The following is a 17,766-nucleotide window of genomic DNA, read 5'->3' as shown; positions in this document are numbered from 1 at the left end:
TTTGGAAATGCATGTGTAACATTACAAACATGATAAAACAGCTTGTTATCACATCCAAACACTGTTTTGAAACAAAATATGAGTTTTCAGTTCATTCTTCAAAAGTTGCACTTTTGCTCCAAGTTATGCTCAGAAACACTGTTTAGAGCGCTTACAACGCCAGCAAACGCTGTTTTGAACGCCTTAATGCAAGACTTACTACTTGTTTGGAAATGCATGTGTAACATTACAAACATGATAAAACAGCTTGTTATCACATCCAAACACTGTTTTGAAACAAAATATGAGTTTTCAGTTCATTCTTCAAAAGTTGCACTTTTGCCCCAAGTTATGCTCAGAAACATTGTTTAGAGCACTTACAACGCCAGCAAACGCAGTTTTGAACGCCTTAATGCAAGACTTACTACTTGTTTGGAAATGCATGTGTAACATTACAAACATGATAAAACAGCTTGTTATCACATCCAAACACTGTTTTGAAACAAAATATGAGTTTTCAGCGGCCGCTGTCTTTCGCGCCGCACTTTGCACCGTAGATCTTTGATGCGTCTTTGTGCGCGTGTCCTCGTGCACCGCGAGACGTTCACGCGCACGCCGCTCGCGCAGGGACCTACATGTCTGTGTACTGTCCTCGAGTGTCCTGGTAAAGATGTGTAGTCTTTTGTGTTCGTTAAACGTAGGCTGTAATGAACAACAGATATCGCAGTTTGGCAATGAATGGATAATTTGGTTTTAAAATGAATGAAAACGCCGTTTAGAAGAAGATACTTTTAATGTAGACACTTTTTTTAGAAGGCTCTAGTACAGGGCTATTCAACTATATTTATCTGCGGGCCAGATTTGGCAGAGGGCCAGAACGTAATTTGTTGACGAGGGGGACGGGGAGGGGGGGGGGGGGGGGTGGCGAACGTAAAGCCTGGTTATACGCGTCCGCGCGGCGAAAATTACATAATCGCTGTGGCACCGCCCGTGCGCGAGGGCCTCGCGCGCTGTCGATTCGCGAGTTCGTCCTGGATACAATGGATCCCGGCTGCAGAAACATTTCAGCTGAAGACTGCCAGGGGTGAATAAGGCATACCAAGCGTTTCTATCTCAGGTGCATGGCAAGGGCCAACATCTGATGTGATGTGGATGAAAACATGTGGCCAACTGCTGAAGACCACTTACATTACACATAACAAGACTGTTCAGTTTTGTATTCTGTTTTTTCCCCCTTGTGTGCCTTTTTTTTTGTATATGTGTATTTTTACACATATGGGACCATGGCTAATTATGTTTACAATTACGGTAATTATTTTTTGGGTTAGGCCACAATTCACAGTAATGTCCCAAATACTGTAAAATATACCCTTTACTGCAAAACTGTTACTGACTCCTTTTTTGTCTAATCTACATTTCATATAGTACCTAACAGTAAATATCACTCATTGTGTAGACAGTATGTTGCCAAAAATGCACACATTTGAAAAAAGTCCAAACGAAGCGGATTACAGTAAAAATGAACTGACTAAGAAAACAGCAGATGTTACTGTAAAATATCTGTTGTTAAGTAAAATATTACATGTAATACTGTTTCTGTATTGCCATCAAATGTTAGTTTTTTACAGTGGTTATGCAGTGATTGATTATGTTCATCTCAAATAGAGAATCTGTGCTAGTGTTTGAAAGAATGATTGGATACTGAACCAGGTTTGCTGTGTTTTAACAAAGTGGTGTATAAAGAGAAAACCTTGCTGTGTTTTAACAAAGTGGTGTATAAAGAGAAAACTTTGTTTGCGTTGTGAAATGCAGAGTTGTTATTTAGTTAAGAAAATGCACTTTTGAACATGATATTAACCATATATACCCATTCATTTCCTGTGACGGTCACATTTGACCGACAACAACACAGATGTAAAACGTTGGTTTAAAACACTCAAAATTCAATGAAAAAGTTGATCATCACTTTTATATGTTCCAGTGCATAGTGTGGAGGATGGCATAAGGCCTTGCAGCAATCAGATGTAAAACACAATATTTATGAGTGGTTTAAGTTGTAAATCGGTCAGATTTGAGCCGAACACGTCATTCATCTGGTAAAGAGGGGCTTGCTTTCCTCTCTTGTTCCCACTGACTGCTTTTTCTCTGGGTGATGGAAGACATAGTGAGTCTGGTTTGGACCAAGGAGGGCTTCGGGAGCCGTAGCGTGCTTTGACCCGTTTCATCGCTTTGACTTTGATTTCAGGAATAAATGCGGATGTACTGGCTTTGTAATGCAGCATATTTCTGGCATGTGTAGGGAGAAAACTCAGTTTAATTATTTAGAAACTTGTATTTTAAATCTATGAACACTTTTTTTTATACATATATTTAGTTTTCATTTTGTCATTAATCTCAAACATAAACATGGAGGTTGTGTGAAATGTTATCTAAAATAAGAACAGCAAGATACTTTTTTGACCTAAATACCCAATTGAATATATGAAGGCATGGATGTGGAACGTGTAAAGAAGGAATAACAAAAGAAGGAATTATAAGAAGGAACGTATTAGCAACCAACAAAGCCAAGCTTAGCACTTCCATCTCAATGACGGGTTAACTATTAAAGATAAGATAAGATAAGATAAGATAAGATAAGATAGTCCTTTATTGATCCCGCAGCGGGGAAATTTGCAATATTACAGCAACAGAGAGGAAGAGACAAGGAGAGGGAGTAAAAAGACATAATATAAGGTAGATAATAATTTAAAAAACAAAAAAATGTATGTATACTGGTTACAGAAATATGTGCTATTAAAAATGTAGTAATCTTATGTAAGGTGTTATTGCACATAGAAGTAGTAGCTATTGCACATTAGCCATATTGAAAGAAGAATTGCACAGTTTGTCCGGCATGTGGTAGCAATGTTAAACATTAACTACAGATTATTGAGTGCAGTGCGTGTTGAACAGTCTGACGGTGTGTGGAAGGACCTGCGGTATCTCTCCTTCACGCACCGCGGGTGCAGCAGCCGGGCACTGAAGGATCTGCTCAGTGCGGTCAGAGAGTGGTGCATGGGGTGGGACAGGTTCTTTAGCATGTGTTTTAGCTTAGACCTCATTCTCCTGTCTCCCACCACCTCCACTGGGTCAAGAGGACACCCCAGGACAGAGCTGCACTTCCTTATGATCCTGTCCAGTCTCTTCCTGTCAGCGGTGGAGATGCTGCTACCCCAGCAGACCACTCTGTAGAATATGGCTGATGCCACCACAGCATCAAAGAAGGACCTCAGGAGTGACCCCTGCACACCAAAGGATCTGAGTCTCCTTAGGAGATACAGTCTGCTCTGACCCTTCCTGTAGAGAGCAGCTGTGTTGTCAGTCCAGTCCAGCTTGTTGTTAAGGTGGACACCAAGGTATTTGTAGGACCAAGTGTGAGAGTGTGCTTATGTGTGTGTGTGTGTGTGTGTGTGTGTGTGTGTGTGTGTGTCTCAGTCATACAACTTCCTAAAGCATTGATGGTATGTGTCCTGCCAAAGGACTTCTCTTTAAACAGAATTATGAAGAGAAGAAATATTGTCTCAACAGAAACATGTCAGAACTGTTCCAAAGAGCAACAGTGATTTACTTATTTATTATTTTTTTCTATCTTATGTAAATGTTTGAAAAAAATTAAAATGGTATATATAATTGGGATGGGTTCAAGGGTTTATATCAAAATGTTTGTCCTAAAAAAAATTATAAAATGCATATATGAAAGTATAAAATGTTTTTGTTTATTCCAAAATGAATCCCACTGATCATAACTTGTCACTGAAGAGTGTAGGAAGGTTACAAAAACTGGACCTCGACTCCAAGTATGCAATGTAATCGGTTTCTTTTCACAGAATAAAAGTTACTAAACTACTCTTGTATCGCTTTGCGGCTACCGAGACGTGTGAGGTGTTGGGCCTGACATCCTCACACCGTCCACTAGGGGCGCTACTGCCGATATGGACGGTCGTGCCAGCGGGACAGAACGTATGAAATCACATGCAGCCATAGCAGCCAGAGAACGCTGCGTAAACAGCAACCAAAGCGTCTTGTTTGGATTCTAAAGTTAGCTAGCGCTACCTTTAACAATCGTGGATCGACAAAGTTTAATACATACAGCTTTATTTCTTGATTTTATATCTGTGTTTAAATTGTATTTAGTTTGACTGGTTATTAAGACCAGTGTGTGATCGTGTCTTGGTGACCATTTAGGCTTTCAGGGTGAACGCTGAATTATAAAGTTCAGTGTGATGGCGAGCTGCTGCAGCTGGTTGAAGAGGTGGCGTAAGCCTGCAAAGTAAGTCAGTGTATTTTGATTATACTGTCCATACATCGCTGATGTCTGAATTGTACTTTAACTTTTAATCCGCACGACCACGTAATTGCCGCGTAGAGGAGCTTAAATCTGTTTTTCTTAATAGTACTATGTATTTAGACAAAGTATTGTATATACAATGGCATACATGTGTTTGTAAATGTGGTCTGTACATTTCTGTACTGATCTACTATATGAGGTGTGTTGTGGGTTCCACCTCATCAACTCCTTCAACTGTTCTTTAAGGTTTATATACGGTTAACCCTCAGTCATTAAGGTGTTTGAGAACAAATTGTGATGTATTGACATTTATTGCAATATCATTTTAAATCTAGATTACCATCACTAAGTTAGACTTGACAGTGTTTTCGAGAGACCATTTTGTTCTGAAGAAAATCTGTCTGATTACTGAGAACTAATACCAAGTTCAGAGAAAATTCTTCTTATGTAGGCTACACTATAGACATGATATGTGGTATAGTGAGTGTGTCTTTGTCTTTCAATGTTGGAAACATGGCCTCCACCTTGGAAGCAGTTTAAGTTGGTTTGTGAACACTAACAGAGCACCTCTGTTCTTCATAACATCTCTCTGCTTCAGCCCTGTTTGTTGGAGAAATGACCAAAAACACAGTGTGCACACATACTAAACACAAAGCTCCCTCTGTTGGGGGTACAGGTTATTTCTTACCTTTCACTAGCTGTGCAGTGAACTTGGTGAACTTTCTTGGCATGGAAAACTTTGAATTTCATAGTAAAGATCTTTCCAAAACTGGTGCACTCTCACTATTGGCCAATGTTCTACTGTTTCCTGGTGTAAGTTGTTTTATGGTGAGAGTGAATTGGGTCAAATATTAGTTAATCCTAGTTGCAGCTATACCCTAAGAGGTGGAAGACCCAGAGTCCTTCCCCTGATTGAGTATACAGCTCAAACCACAACCCCAACGTAAAGAGTACTCCAAAATCAGTGATAAAGCTTGCTGCCTACTGCTAATTTAGTGTCACCGAATGCTAAACACTAACACTGCCCTCCAACAACCTGGCCACTAATCCTTCAGGACTAAAGTGCAAATCCCCAGCTAATCCCAGAATAGTGTGGCAGTCCTGGGCCAGAACATTTCACGGGGCAGTGCCCACACGCAGCCTGAGTCATTGTCTGTGCGTGCTATCGATGGAAGGAGGTAGGGCACAGGCGGACCACTAGCAAGAGCTCTGTGCTAGCGTTGTGTTTGTGTGTGCTCACAGGAAGGTGACGTTGTTGATGGTGGGCCTGGACAACGCTGGCAAGACTGCAGCCGTGCGGGGCATTCAGGGAGGTGAGAATACACTTGGGGGGTGTGTGTGTGTGTGTGTGTGTGTGTGTGTGTGTGTGAGTGTGAGTGTGAGTGAGAGTGTGTGTGGTATGCCATTCATCCATCACCTTAAACTCCTAATGCCAAGGTGCAGATGCCATAGTGTTTTATTCCCACCCTTTCATACAGCATATCGTGATTAATATAGTGGTTTGTCATTTGTAGCTGCTATTTCTTGCTTTTATTTACTTATTATTCTCTTCTTTTTCAAAGTCTATCTTTTCTTCAAGTTCAGCTCGCTCCAAGGTTAAAGCTACTGCGGGTCGCTAAGCGCACCGTAGTCTCACAGTAACGCATGTCTCTCCCTCAGAGAACCCAGTCAATGTGGCCCCCACGGTGGGCTTCTCCAAGGTGGACCTGAAACAAGGCAAGTTCCAGGTGACCATCTTCGACCTCGGCGGCGGGAAGCGCATCCGCGGCATCTGGGAGAACTATTACTCAGAGTCGCACGGCGTGGTGTTCGTGGTGGACTCCAGCGACATCCAGCGGATCCATGAGACCAGAGCCACCCTGGCCGAGGTCCTCCGACACCCTCGCATCGCCGGCAAGCCCGTGCTAGTGTGAGTGGCACGTCTCTCGTTACGTCTCACATGCGTCTCAAACGCGTCTCACGCACGTCTCGTTTCCCGCACCTCCTCGCAGCCTTCAGAGCACCCCTGCACTTCAACACCATAGTTCCTACAACGTCAGTGTGAGAAGCACAGACCTTAGATCATCCACATGACATCTCCTGTCATAGATGTTTCTCCAACGTGATATTGTGGTAACAGACATCACGAGACACAACATCGCAGACGGCAGACACCATGAGGATGTATTGGTTGTCCAGTGTTGTTTGTGTTTTGTCCGTGTTAGGCACATACACACACACACACACATACACACACACACACCTCTTCAGTGCTCTGAAGTGCAGACCTTGAGTCATGTGTTTGTGACAGCTTTCACTTGGTGGCGAACACATACAGCTCACTCTAACCCCCCTCCCCCTCCCCTTAGACTGGCCAATAAGCAGGACCGGGACGGAGCATTGCCTGAAGGCGAAATCATTGAGAGCCTGTCATTGGAGAAGCTGGTCAATGAGCATAAATGTCGCTGTCAGCTTGTGAGTATTTATTCAGTGAGTATTTATTCGGGGGGGGGGGGGGGGGGGGGTTGCTAGCTTACTGCAGACTTTGGCAGCACTCTGCTAGCTAACAGCAAGGTTGCCATTTGATGAGTGAAATCCAGCTGTAGAAAACAAGCCAACGAGACGAGGCTGAACTTGTGCTGACCTCACCAGGAGCCGTGCTCGGCGGTGTTGGGCTACGGCCGGACGGTGGACAAGTCCATCAGGAGAGGCCTGAAATGGCTCCTGAGCAACATCGCCGAGGACTACGAGGCGATCTCTGAGCGTGTGCAGAGGGACACGGCCAAGCAGCGGGCCTGGGAGGAGCAAGACAGGAAGGAGCGAGCAGAACGAGTGAGGAAAATACGGGAGGAGAGGTCAGGAAACCGTGTGTGTGAGAGAGACAGTACTGTTTTGGTTCTGGTGAAATATATATTTTGAAGGGTTTACTCTTCCTGTAGGGACAGGAAAGAGCGTGAGGAGGCGGAGCAGGAAGAGAGGCGAGTGAAGGAGAAGAAGGAGGTGGAGGAGGGTGCCAACATGCCCAACCCGTTCCAGCCAATATACAATGTTGTTCATGAGGCAGGTTTCCCTCCCAGCCAATGAGGTGTTTAATGTGCCTCAATGTTCCTCTTAATCAGACCGCTGTTCAAACTTCAGTTAATTTAGTAAATTATTTCAGGAAGACAATAAGGAGACGGGAAAGGGAGAGGACGCCCTGCAGGGCGGCGCTCTGAATTGCAGGAGCAAACCGAAGGAGGATGTTGAGAGCACCAAATCAGGTCAGAATGTTTCATATGATCCAAATAAAATGTATTAAGTTGTTTTAAAGTGATTACTCTTTTTGCTGTTGTGGAAGGGTGTCTGTTGGGTGTGGGATTACTTATCTCCTTCATCTTGGTAGTACCAGTAACCTAGGCCCACGCTCTAGTCCCCTAGGCCCACACTCTAGTCCCCTAGGCCCACACTCTAGTCCCCTAGGCCCAGGCTCTAGTCCCTTAGGCCCACACTCTAGTCCCCTAGGCCCACGCTCTAGTCCCCTAGGCCCACACTCTAGTCCCCTAGGCCCACGCTCTAGTCCCCTAGGCCCACACTCTAGTCCCCTAGGCCCACGCTCTAGTCCCCTAGGCCCACGCTCTAGTCCCCTAGGCCCACGCTCTAGTCCCCTAGGCCCACACTCTAGTCCCCTAGGCCCACACTCTAGTCCCCTAGGCCCACCCTCTAGTCTGTTCTGATCTGCAATACATCCCTCAGCATTTTCCCCTCTTAACACACCTGACTCACCTCAGCAAACACTTGATTAGCTGATGAAATTAATCACTAATGTTAAAACATGACACGCACTAAATTATACAGAGCTGCGGGCTTCTACCAGTAGAACTTAATAGCCTTGCTTTAGATAATTAACCTGAATTAACACTTAAAATGATGACTTTAATAAAAACTACAATTGCTATTTAATTAGGGTCAACAAACAGTCAGCAGAACTGAGACACCCTGGGAAACAGATCGTTGGCTGCCTAATCTAGGCTGCTAAAAGGCTTTATCTCCTCCTCAGGGCCAGCAGACCAAGCCCAAAAGAAGAGCAGGAAACTGCGTCTGAGGTGGAGAAACAACAGGGTTGAACCTCTGAGGGTTGAGGACTCCACCTAGAGCCCCACTCCACTACCTCCACCAGGTGAGAGTTCTAGCCAAACTTACTTAAGCAGCACTGAAACACGTGACACTCACTGGACTTCACTGTTTTTTTGTTTTACACAATGTATAATTTTATTTTTTGTAGCATTTATAATTCCAATTGTGCTTGTAGAAAACAATATGTTACCTTATAACTACGGTGAAACCAACATGGAAGTCTACTCCAAAGAATCCCTAATCTGACCTCAGATTTTCAATAACATGCCTTTTGTGTTTTGGTGGAGTTTTTACAAAAGCGTCATTTTACTTCTGTTTGTAATTGGATGGGCAACTCCCAAAGTTTCTAGACTTCCTAAACTTGAGCCACTTGGAGATACACGGCACTCTGGCACTCTGGTAACTGTTCAATCCCCCCCCAAAAGCGCGTCCTCCTGCATGAGCCACTAACACCTTTTTTCCCCCCTCCCAGTTTTATGTTGTGACCAGGTCTCCTTGCACTCGCCCCGTCACTAACGACCCCCTCGCCGTCTCTCCGATACGATCAGTGCTGAACCAACAAGCGTACTTACTGTTCTACATCCGGTAAGTTCAACCTAATGTTTAAACCAGCTCCAGATTTTTGAATAGTGGAATATTTAGAAAGGCATTTTATACACTTTTATTCCCCCCCAATCCATCATGTTTAGGTCAACAGATCTTAAACGGAGACTGTAACTCTGTGACCCATGGTCCCGGTCATTGCTCCCCTCGCCCGGTCACCACGGCCAAGGTGAACGGGCCTCAGTTCACCTCCAACGTCTTCATCGGTCCACAGCTTCCTCCTCACATGGGGAAGGTATCACCACACCACTGCACCATGCCAGGAAATCTGACTGGGAACTGGTTGTTATTGTTCACTAGTATAATTGAGAGGGCTGTGTTTTGTTTGTTTACACTGTTAAACTCTTACTTTCTGTTCCTGATATTCAGATTTCCCATAACTGACCGCTGTTCACTTTGCAGAATAACTCTCCCGTGAAGGCTCAAAGCCTGGCAGCAGCAACAGCAGCAGCGTCCCGAAGACGGGCCCTGGATCGGGCCGGGGAAAGACAGCGCGGCCGAGCCAGAGCCAGCCCAGCCCCTGCAGTTCTTCGGCAGTTGAAGTGGACATCGGTGGAGAACCCATGCCATGACAGCCTAAGAAGAAAAGGCCAAGACACTAACATCATTATTATTATGATTATATTACACTTACTATAATATTTACTATTACTTCTACATTTCTATAATCATTAACTTCATATTTTACAATTAGATATTCTGTATTTGTCACGGTACGCCGGCCCCCTACCGGTCGCCTCCGTCCACAGTGGCAGTTGTCGTTGTTGTTGTTGTTGTTGTTGTGGTGTTTGTCCCTGAGGTGGGCGGAGCCCGCGATCCGTCTCACCTGAGGGTGAGCTAATGTATGTTTTGTGTTCTGTGTTTCAGCTCCTGGACTGCAGGGGGTGTGTCCCTGGCCTTGTGCCTGCCTTCCTGCCCCTTCATGTTTTGTGTGCTGCCGCTGTGTGCCACACACCTAGTGGAGGGGAGTGTGGCTTGGTGGGGGGGGGGTCTGTCACCGTACGGCGGCCCCCTACCGGTCACATCCATCCACAGCGGCAGTTGTCGTTGTTGTGGTGTTTGTCCCTCAGGTGGGCGGAGCCCGCGATCTGTCTCACCTGAGGGTCGTTTGTTTGTGGTCTTGTCTCGGGGTGTTTCTCTGTGTGATGTTTGTGTGAAGAGTTCCGCCGTACTTATGTGTTGTGTGTGTGGCACGGCGAGGACCAGGGCTGTCTTCCCTGAGAAAACTCTTCATGTTGTGTGGGTGTTTAAAGTGTGTACGTATGAACGGGACGTGTGGATCAGTGTGCGTGCTCGTTATGTTAAATGTTAAATGTTTTGTGTGTGACGCTGATACCGCTAGTCACTGTCGCCTCGCTCCCCGTGTTGTCTTGTGTTTCATGTGGGGAGCGACTGCGAACATGAGCGGCGCGTCACTATTTTGTATGTATGTAGAGCGCGCATTTGTGGGTCCCGTCTGTTCGTTATTTGTACTGTTTTTTTGTGTCTAGTCTTTGCGTGTTTGTTTTGTCCTAGCGTGTTTGTGATTTGTTATGTTAAATGTAATTCCACGCATGCTCCTCCCCTTAAATGTGTGTTGGGGGGGACCGGCTGTGGTCTCGTGCCACGGAGTGTGGCACGGAGGGCGTAGCTCCCGAGGGAGGCCCTGACCAGGAACGTGGGGGGTTCTCCTGATTTGGAGGAGACCCCTCCCCCATGGTAGGGGGATCAGGGTAAGTGCGCATGTGTGTTTTGTGTTGGTGTGTGTATGGGTGTGTGTGTATGTGTGTGTTTTTTATGTGCAGGTCTTCTCCCTGGCGGCGGATCGTGGTTTTCCTGGACCTTGTGGGGGTTTCTACCTGGCAGGAGCCCCCTTATGTTGTGGGGTGACCGGAGCCTGGTCTTAAAGAGCCCCTCCCTATAGGGCTGGGCCCCCCGGCTGTTTGGTGACCATGGGGCTCTGGTCTGAAGAGCTCCTGCTGAAGATGCAGATTCTCCCTCCTGCCCGGGGTGACCAGGAGGCCCTTGGGGCTGTACCCCAGCCCGCGATGGGGGTGCTCTGGGCCTCGGTCTCTGGCGCTCCATGGTTGGGTGGAGGAGTCCACCTCGTGATGGGAGGCCCCGGCTGGGGCTGACTCCCCAAGTAGCTGGGGTGACCCCTAGCAGAAGGCAGGGGTCAGCTCCGGGAGGAGGTAGGTCCAGGAGGGGACCTAGCCACACCCCAGGGAGGTAACCTGCACATACGTACACCACGGACGAATAAGGAGCCGTAGCTCCTCGTCCTCACACCTGTGGGGCTAAGCGGCCAAATGCCGGTTAGGGCGTGAGAGCCCTGTGACCGACTGGGGCGTGGTTTTGTGTTGTTGACGGCCCAGTCGGTCCAGGTTCCCGCCCAGGTAGGTGAACTAATGTATGTTTTGTGTTCTGTGTTTCAGCTGCTGGACTGCAGGGGGTGTGTCCCTGCCTTCCTGCCCCTTCATGTTTTGTGTGCTGCCGCTGTGTGCCACACACCTAGTGGAGGGGAGTGTGGCTTGGTGGGGGGGGGGGTCTGTCTCCGTACGGCGGCCCCCTACCGGTCGCATCCATCCACAGCGGCAGTTGTCGTTGTTGTGGTGTTCGTCCCTCAGGTGGGCGGAGCCCGCGATCCGTCTCACCTGAGGGTCGTTTGTTCGTGGTCATGTCTCGTGGTAAGTGTTTCTCTGTGTGATGTTTGTGTGAAGAGTTCCGCCGTGCTTATGTGTTGTGTGTGTGGCACGGCGAGGACCAGGGCTGTCTTCCCTGGGAAAACTCTTCATATTGTGTGGGTGTTTAAAGTGTGTACGTATGAACGGGACGTGTGGATCAGTGTGCGTGCTCGTTATGTTAAATGTTAAATGGTTTGTGTGTGACGCTGATACCGCTCGTCACTGTCGCCTCGCTCCCCGTGTTGTCTTGTGTTTCATGTGGGGAGCGACTGCGAACATGAGCGGCGCATCACTATTTTGTATGTACGTAGAGCGCGCATTTGTGGGTCCCATCTGTTCGTTATTTGTATTTGTTCGTTATTTTTTTGTGTCTAGTCTTTGCGTGTGTGTTTTGTCCTAGCGTGTTTGTGATTTGTTATGTTAAATGTAATTTCACGCATGCTCCTCCCCTTAAATGTGTGTTGGGGGGACCACAGCCAGTCCCCCCCAACACACAGGGCGTAGCTCCCGAGGGAGGCCCTGACCAGGAATGTGGGGGGTTCTCCTGAATTGGAGGAGACCCCTCCCCCATGGTAGGGGGATCAGGGTAAGTGTGCGTGTGTGTTTTGTGTTGGTGTGTGTATGGGTGTGTGTGTGTATGTGTGTGCAGTGGCGGACTTTGCAATTTGGGGGCTCAAGCTGAATTTAGCTAGGGGGCCAATCAACATTAATATGCGAGAAATAAGTTAGCTAGTCAGGGGGGGGCCCTACAGTGGGCTGCAGTGGGAGGGGCCCAAGGCAATTGCCTACCAATGCCTCTATGCAAAGACCGCCTCTGTGTGTGTGTATGTGTGTGTGTGTGTGCGCGTTTGTGCACAGGGTGTGTGTGAGGCGTCTAGTGCAGTAGTGTAGAAGTTCTTGTAGTTAGTGCATGTCTCTTTCTGCTCGCAACTTTCTCCTTTCAGCTACTGCCGCTGGCTAGCCCCCTCACCGGGGGTAAAACGAGGAGCTGAGTGCGTAAGTCTCCTCTGCCAGTACACAGCCTGTCCACCGCCAAGACTCCTGCAGTGCCTCCTCGCGGCCACACACGTAAACTGGGTCCTCGTGGTCCCAGGCTAAACTGCAGGGGATCTCGGAGCAGCAGTGGGCCCCAGAGATGCGGTGTGTAGGCCCACCACAGGGTGGACACGTCCTAGCACCCATCAACCACTGCCCCAACTATGGGCAAATAGCCCCACTGCCTTGTGGGTAGCCTTTTTTCAGGCAAGGGCTAAGGGAGCACACCCTGACAGAAAAGTAAGGCGCTGGTGGCGCGCAATAGGCGGACCTGAACAGAAACAGGACCCGGCAGCCTCCTGCAGATAGCGCACCCCCTACAGCACTTAAAAATCTCCTGGCGCAGGTATCCACCTCTGACCAATGGTGATATTACCGATCCACATCTGGTTGAAGTCTGACAGCGATGGGGTGTCTGGCGACGGGGGCAGGTTTGAATTGGCTGGGAGCTCCTAGTCAGAGCCCTACATGTCAGCGTCATAGGGTATTGGTCGCTCACAGCTGGGGCTGAGTGGCAGCTGTTCTCGCCAGACCCCTGTGTGACTGAGCAGCCCTTTTTAGGGACCGGACTGTTCACCTCAGTTTTGAGGAGGGACCTTGAAAAGGTGGTCTAAAAAATGCCCGCATAACTTGTACCTGGACAGGCTACCTCACCTGCCGGGTTATTCCATATCTGTGGTCGAAAAAGGAAAAATCGACGAAATATTGTAGAAGTGTTTTTCTTTGAATTTCCTCATAGCTACAATTGATAACAAAAATGAGAAAATAAATAAAACAAGGAGAGGGTCAAGGGGGAAAGGTGGAAAGATCAAGAAGAAGACTACAAGAAGAGAGATCCAGTCTGTTAGGAGAATAAAGGTAAGTGTAAAAATGAAATAACTGCTCCAGGGAAAACACCTGATTGTCTGGACAACAAGGAGGTAAACCTCACACAAAGATAAACATACACATACAAAATTTCTTCACTCAGTATGTGGATGCTGGCCTCTAACCCAGCAAAAGACATTCATCCCATGTTGATAACACATTTGCTAATTTGCTGTCATCGACCTGTTCAATAGCTATTAATATCAACAACATTCAAACTTACAGTTCAGCTGAAAAACATTCACCTGGTATTACCATGTAATATTTAATTAGAGTTTATTGATAAATTCTTTCTTTTTGCAGAAGCATCTTTCAAGAGTGCTGAGGTTGTGGCCTTTGAGGACATCGAACAGGCAAATATAAGCACTATGCAACCACCCAGTGAGTCAAGCACATGTACATCACATCCCATAATACTGGGATGATACTGGTATTATGTTTTACCATAATATTCGCTCCAGGGGGATAAAAGGTCCAGGAGTGTAGAGTCTTTTTCTTCTTTGAATTTCCTCATAGCTACAACTGAGAAAAGAAAAACAAGGAGAGGGACAAGGGGGAAAGGTCGGAAAATCAACTACAGGAAGAGAGATCCAGCCTGTGAGGAGAATAAAGGTAAGAGTAAGAATGAAATAACTGCTCCAGGATAATCACCTGATTGTCTGGATGATAGTGAGGCAAACCTCACACAAAGATAAACACATACACACAAAACCTCTGCTGAATGAGTTGAACATGTGATAAAAAGATTTATTTGAATTTGGTGTGTGTGTATAACTTTGACTCAGTCCCTATAATGACTCCACTCTATGGTAGGTGCAGGACGGCCACTTGCCCAACACTAGAGCTCCTCCTCCAGCTCTGCTACTGCTGTGATCTCCTGCACAACTGACACACCGCAGATTCCTGGACAAACTACACACGCACATAAACACAAAAATACACACATGGTGCAAATAAACTACAGCATTATGAAAATGAATTCACTTGTGACAATTCTTCTTAATAACATGAGATTCAGTGTCAGTGACTGTTTGAAGTCCAGTATTCTGCGATATATTGTTAACTAAACACAAAAAATATATTGATTACTTAAATAGCAATATTAAATGAGACCTAACTGTTCACTGTTCACTTTAGGTGATTAAACTATAAACAGGTGTGCTTGACAAGTGGTGTTTGTGGTTTCATTCATGAATGAATGAAATGAAAATTTAAATTGGTCCATTCCACAGCTTTTTAAAAAATAATGCCCCGGGTACAGCCGCTAACTCCTCCCTTTGGACGTGTATGTCTCCCATGTGGAGTTGGAGTATTTGGGGGATGGCGGTGTGGAGAGAGGGGAGCCCCATGTCTTCTATTCAGGGGGGGGAGTTAGAATGCTCAGAAGAGGAAGATCTGGAGATGGAGCAACCCCCCCCCCCCCCACCTCTGCCTCTGATGGTGGAGACATGCACACTCAACAAAGAGAAGGTGCACAGCGGCATACAATCCCGGCCCGTCTAACATACCATAACATCATAACGTCATAACATACCCTGGTCAAGAAGGCTGGAGACCTCCCTCCAGATACCAGTGGGGGATCTACCAGGACCCAGAAAGCAGCTACGCAGGTGCTAAGGCAGCTGGTGCGGAGGCTGGGGTGTGCTCTGAGAGGGTGCCCAGGGGTGGAGCACAACTCCCAGCTGCTCTTACTCCCAGTGTGCCTCTCCGAGGCTCAGTCCCAACCGTCGCAGGGTTTCCTCCCTTGCGGCGTTTAGGGGTTTGCCGCCCCTGCTCGGTACAGGGGTTCAGGGGTAATAATAATACCTCCTCTGCACCCCAGCCTCATCTGTGCCATGTTTTCTAAGGTGGGAGAAAGAGTAAGCCAAAGAAGAAACAAGATTAGTCCCCATACAGTTGAGAAACTTTTATTCTTAAATAAAAATTGTTCTTTGTAACATTGTTCGTCTGGTCTCAGTTTATTGAGCATGTTTGTGTCGTCATGTATAAGTCCATCTTGGTGTGGATTTATAAACATGAGTTCTTTATGCAATTCCTGTACAGTCCCAAACTTCTTGATAGTTGGTAATGTTATACATGAGTCCTTTATGTAATTCCTGTTTAGTCCTATCCATCATCCTTTATCCATCATCCACACTGGTTACTCAGGGCAGTGGGTTGATCCTCCATCATATTTGGTTAGGCAGGAGGTGGCTGGCCCAGGATGGATCTTTGGAAAGGCTCGTCTCTCCTCATCTCGATGTGCCTCGAGTAGGCAGGCAGCCATGTGGAGAAGATAGAACAGGGAAAATTTGCTCTGTATAAGGACATATACGTGACAGATGAAATTATAAACATTTCTGGAGTGTGGCAGCAACTCCTTCATTAAACTAAATTACTACAGCCTAGCTTAAAAAGGCAGACCCAAAAGGTAACATAGACTTGGGAGCATTCTGAGACATTAGCATCCATCCACTGCACTGTCAACAAACTTGAGTGACCATGTGCAGTGACAGAATGACAGCACCAGCGCTCCAGTCTACCATAAAACCCTTCGCCTATGAACCCCTGGATCTGTACCTTTATCTAAGGGGGCTTATTAGTTACCAAACGCTAAACTTAATAAGTGGGTTTTCAACCTAGACTTAAAGATTGAGACTGTGTCAGAGTCCGGGACGCATTTTGGAAGATTATTCCAAAGCTGGGGGGGGCTTACAAGAAAAGGCTCTTCCCCCTGCTGTTACTTTATTAATTGTTGGAACTAACCAATCTACTCAGAAGAATCTCATTATCAAGACTGCTTAAAAACATTTTGAGATTTGCATATAGTCTGGTTGTCACATGTCAATCAATAGCTCTGAGGTGTGGCCAAATTTACTTCAGCAGCTATATCTCAGCAATGCTTTGACCAATCTTCATGAAAATTGATCAGCTAATAGGGCACATGACTTTGAGGTCACAGGTCCAAGATGGCCACGATTGTCCAATAGGGGGCGCTATAACATGGGAAAAACTGTTTCTCAGAAACCATTAGACACAACAAGCCAAAACTTTACATGCATCATCAGGGGCCCAAGTGGTATCAAGGCACACAATGATGACATCATCACTCAAAAAAACATGGCCGCCATGAGCCAATTAATTTAAATTTGTATTAATTGGCCATTTGACAGACTTACTATTGGCCAATCAACATGAAACCTCACCACTGTGCATATCTCAAGACTCTGTTACGCTGTGCAGTTTCGAAACATTTGTGAAAACCATGCATAACACCTCCATATTTTCGCTTAGGATTATGAAACTTGATTCTTTTGATTCCTTGCACTACACCTGACAACTTTGCAATTACAAGTTCTATTTAAAAATGCATAGTTTTGTCACATTCATCAATTGTTTGAAAACAGCTCTTTACGAACTAGTCCTAGGAATTTTATCCAATTATGGCAAAATTGGTATGAACATAATCTGTAGACTCTGGAGGTAAAAACTGCCTCCATAACTTTGCAGTTACATCTCATAACAAAAAGTGCACTGCCTGACCAGAAATAAACCTTTTATTTCACCAAAATGTCCTATTTCATTTCTGAGATTAATGAGATATCAGTATGGTAGTACTTGGGCTCCATCTAGTGGCCAAATTCCAGAACTGAATAAAAACTATTGCTCACATGAAATACCACACAAACACACCACAAAGCTGATCTCAGCATGTGATTTAGTTCTGTGATCTAATAATTTCAGTGGCATTTTTTTCCACTGAAACAGCTTTCTTTCAACTTTTGGGTCTAAAGGACCTTTTGGGCTTCTTTATGCCTATTAAGGCCAAAAAGCCTATTCGTGTGTGAACCCGCTTGCGGCTATATTTGCATTTGCAACTGTTGCTTCATTCATCATAGCTTGAATAAAATATTTCGGAAGAAAACGTGTATCAAAATATTTTGGTTGTCTGAAAAGTTTGGTGTACATACTAAATACTAATCATCATATACCTGCAGACTCACTTATTTACAGCGCAACTTTTAATATGAAGGCCTGAAAAACATCCTTAACCAGTCATTAAGACTTATGCACTTAAAAATTCCTTAAGTATGGGAACAGAATTCATAAGGAAGTCATACATGATTTTGCTTGTTTGACCTGTTCAGACAACAAGAATTCCTTTTGGCTCTCTTTTGCCATCCTAGAAAAAAAAGTGGCTAATACTGAGCACTTGAGAAC

The 17,766-nt window shown here is 45.8% G+C and overlaps 1 protein-coding gene across 1 annotated transcript; it reads left to right on the top strand.

Moving 5' to 3' along the window:
* Positions 1-3,952: 3,952 nt before the first annotated feature.
* Positions 3,953-14,545, top strand: LOC143480512 (ADP-ribosylation factor-like protein 13B). Its single transcript, XM_076978251.1, has 13 exons — positions 3,953-4,288; positions 5,549-5,619; positions 5,966-6,215; positions 6,655-6,760; positions 6,938-7,140; positions 7,225-7,349; positions 7,450-7,545; positions 8,322-8,441; positions 8,871-8,983; positions 9,088-9,236; positions 9,404-13,947; positions 14,083-14,178; positions 14,380-14,545. The coding sequence occupies exons 1-8, from the start codon at positions 4,242-4,244 to the stop codon at positions 8,414-8,416; spliced, it is 993 nt and encodes a 330-aa protein (XP_076834366.1). The 5' UTR covers positions 3,953-4,241; the 3' UTR covers positions 8,417-8,441; positions 8,871-8,983; positions 9,088-9,236; positions 9,404-13,947; positions 14,083-14,178; positions 14,380-14,545.
* Positions 14,546-17,766: the final 3,221 nt, after the last annotated feature.

This window comes from Brachyhypopomus gauderio, chromosome 17, assembly GCF_052324685.1.
Source record: "Brachyhypopomus gauderio isolate BG-103 chromosome 17, BGAUD_0.2, whole genome shotgun sequence".
Lineage (NCBI taxonomy): Eukaryota > Metazoa > Chordata > Actinopteri > Gymnotiformes > Hypopomidae > Brachyhypopomus > Brachyhypopomus gauderio.
The sequence above is the reverse complement of the archived record's forward strand: the minus strand, read 5'-3'. Positions and strand labels throughout refer to the sequence as shown.

Coding starts and splice junctions, on each gene's coding strand:
- LOC143480512 (XM_076978251.1), top strand. CDS start 4,242: ATGGCGAGCTGCTGCAGCTGGTTGAAGAGGTGGCGTAAGCCTGCAAA. Junction 7,141..7,224: donor AGGAAAATACGGGAGGAGAG/GTCAGGAAACCG, acceptor CTCTTCCTGTAG/GGACAGGAAAGAGCGTGAGG. Junction 7,350..7,449: donor CAATGTTGTTCATGAGGCAG/GTTTCCCTCCCA, acceptor TATTTCAGGAAG/ACAATAAGGAGACGGGAAAG.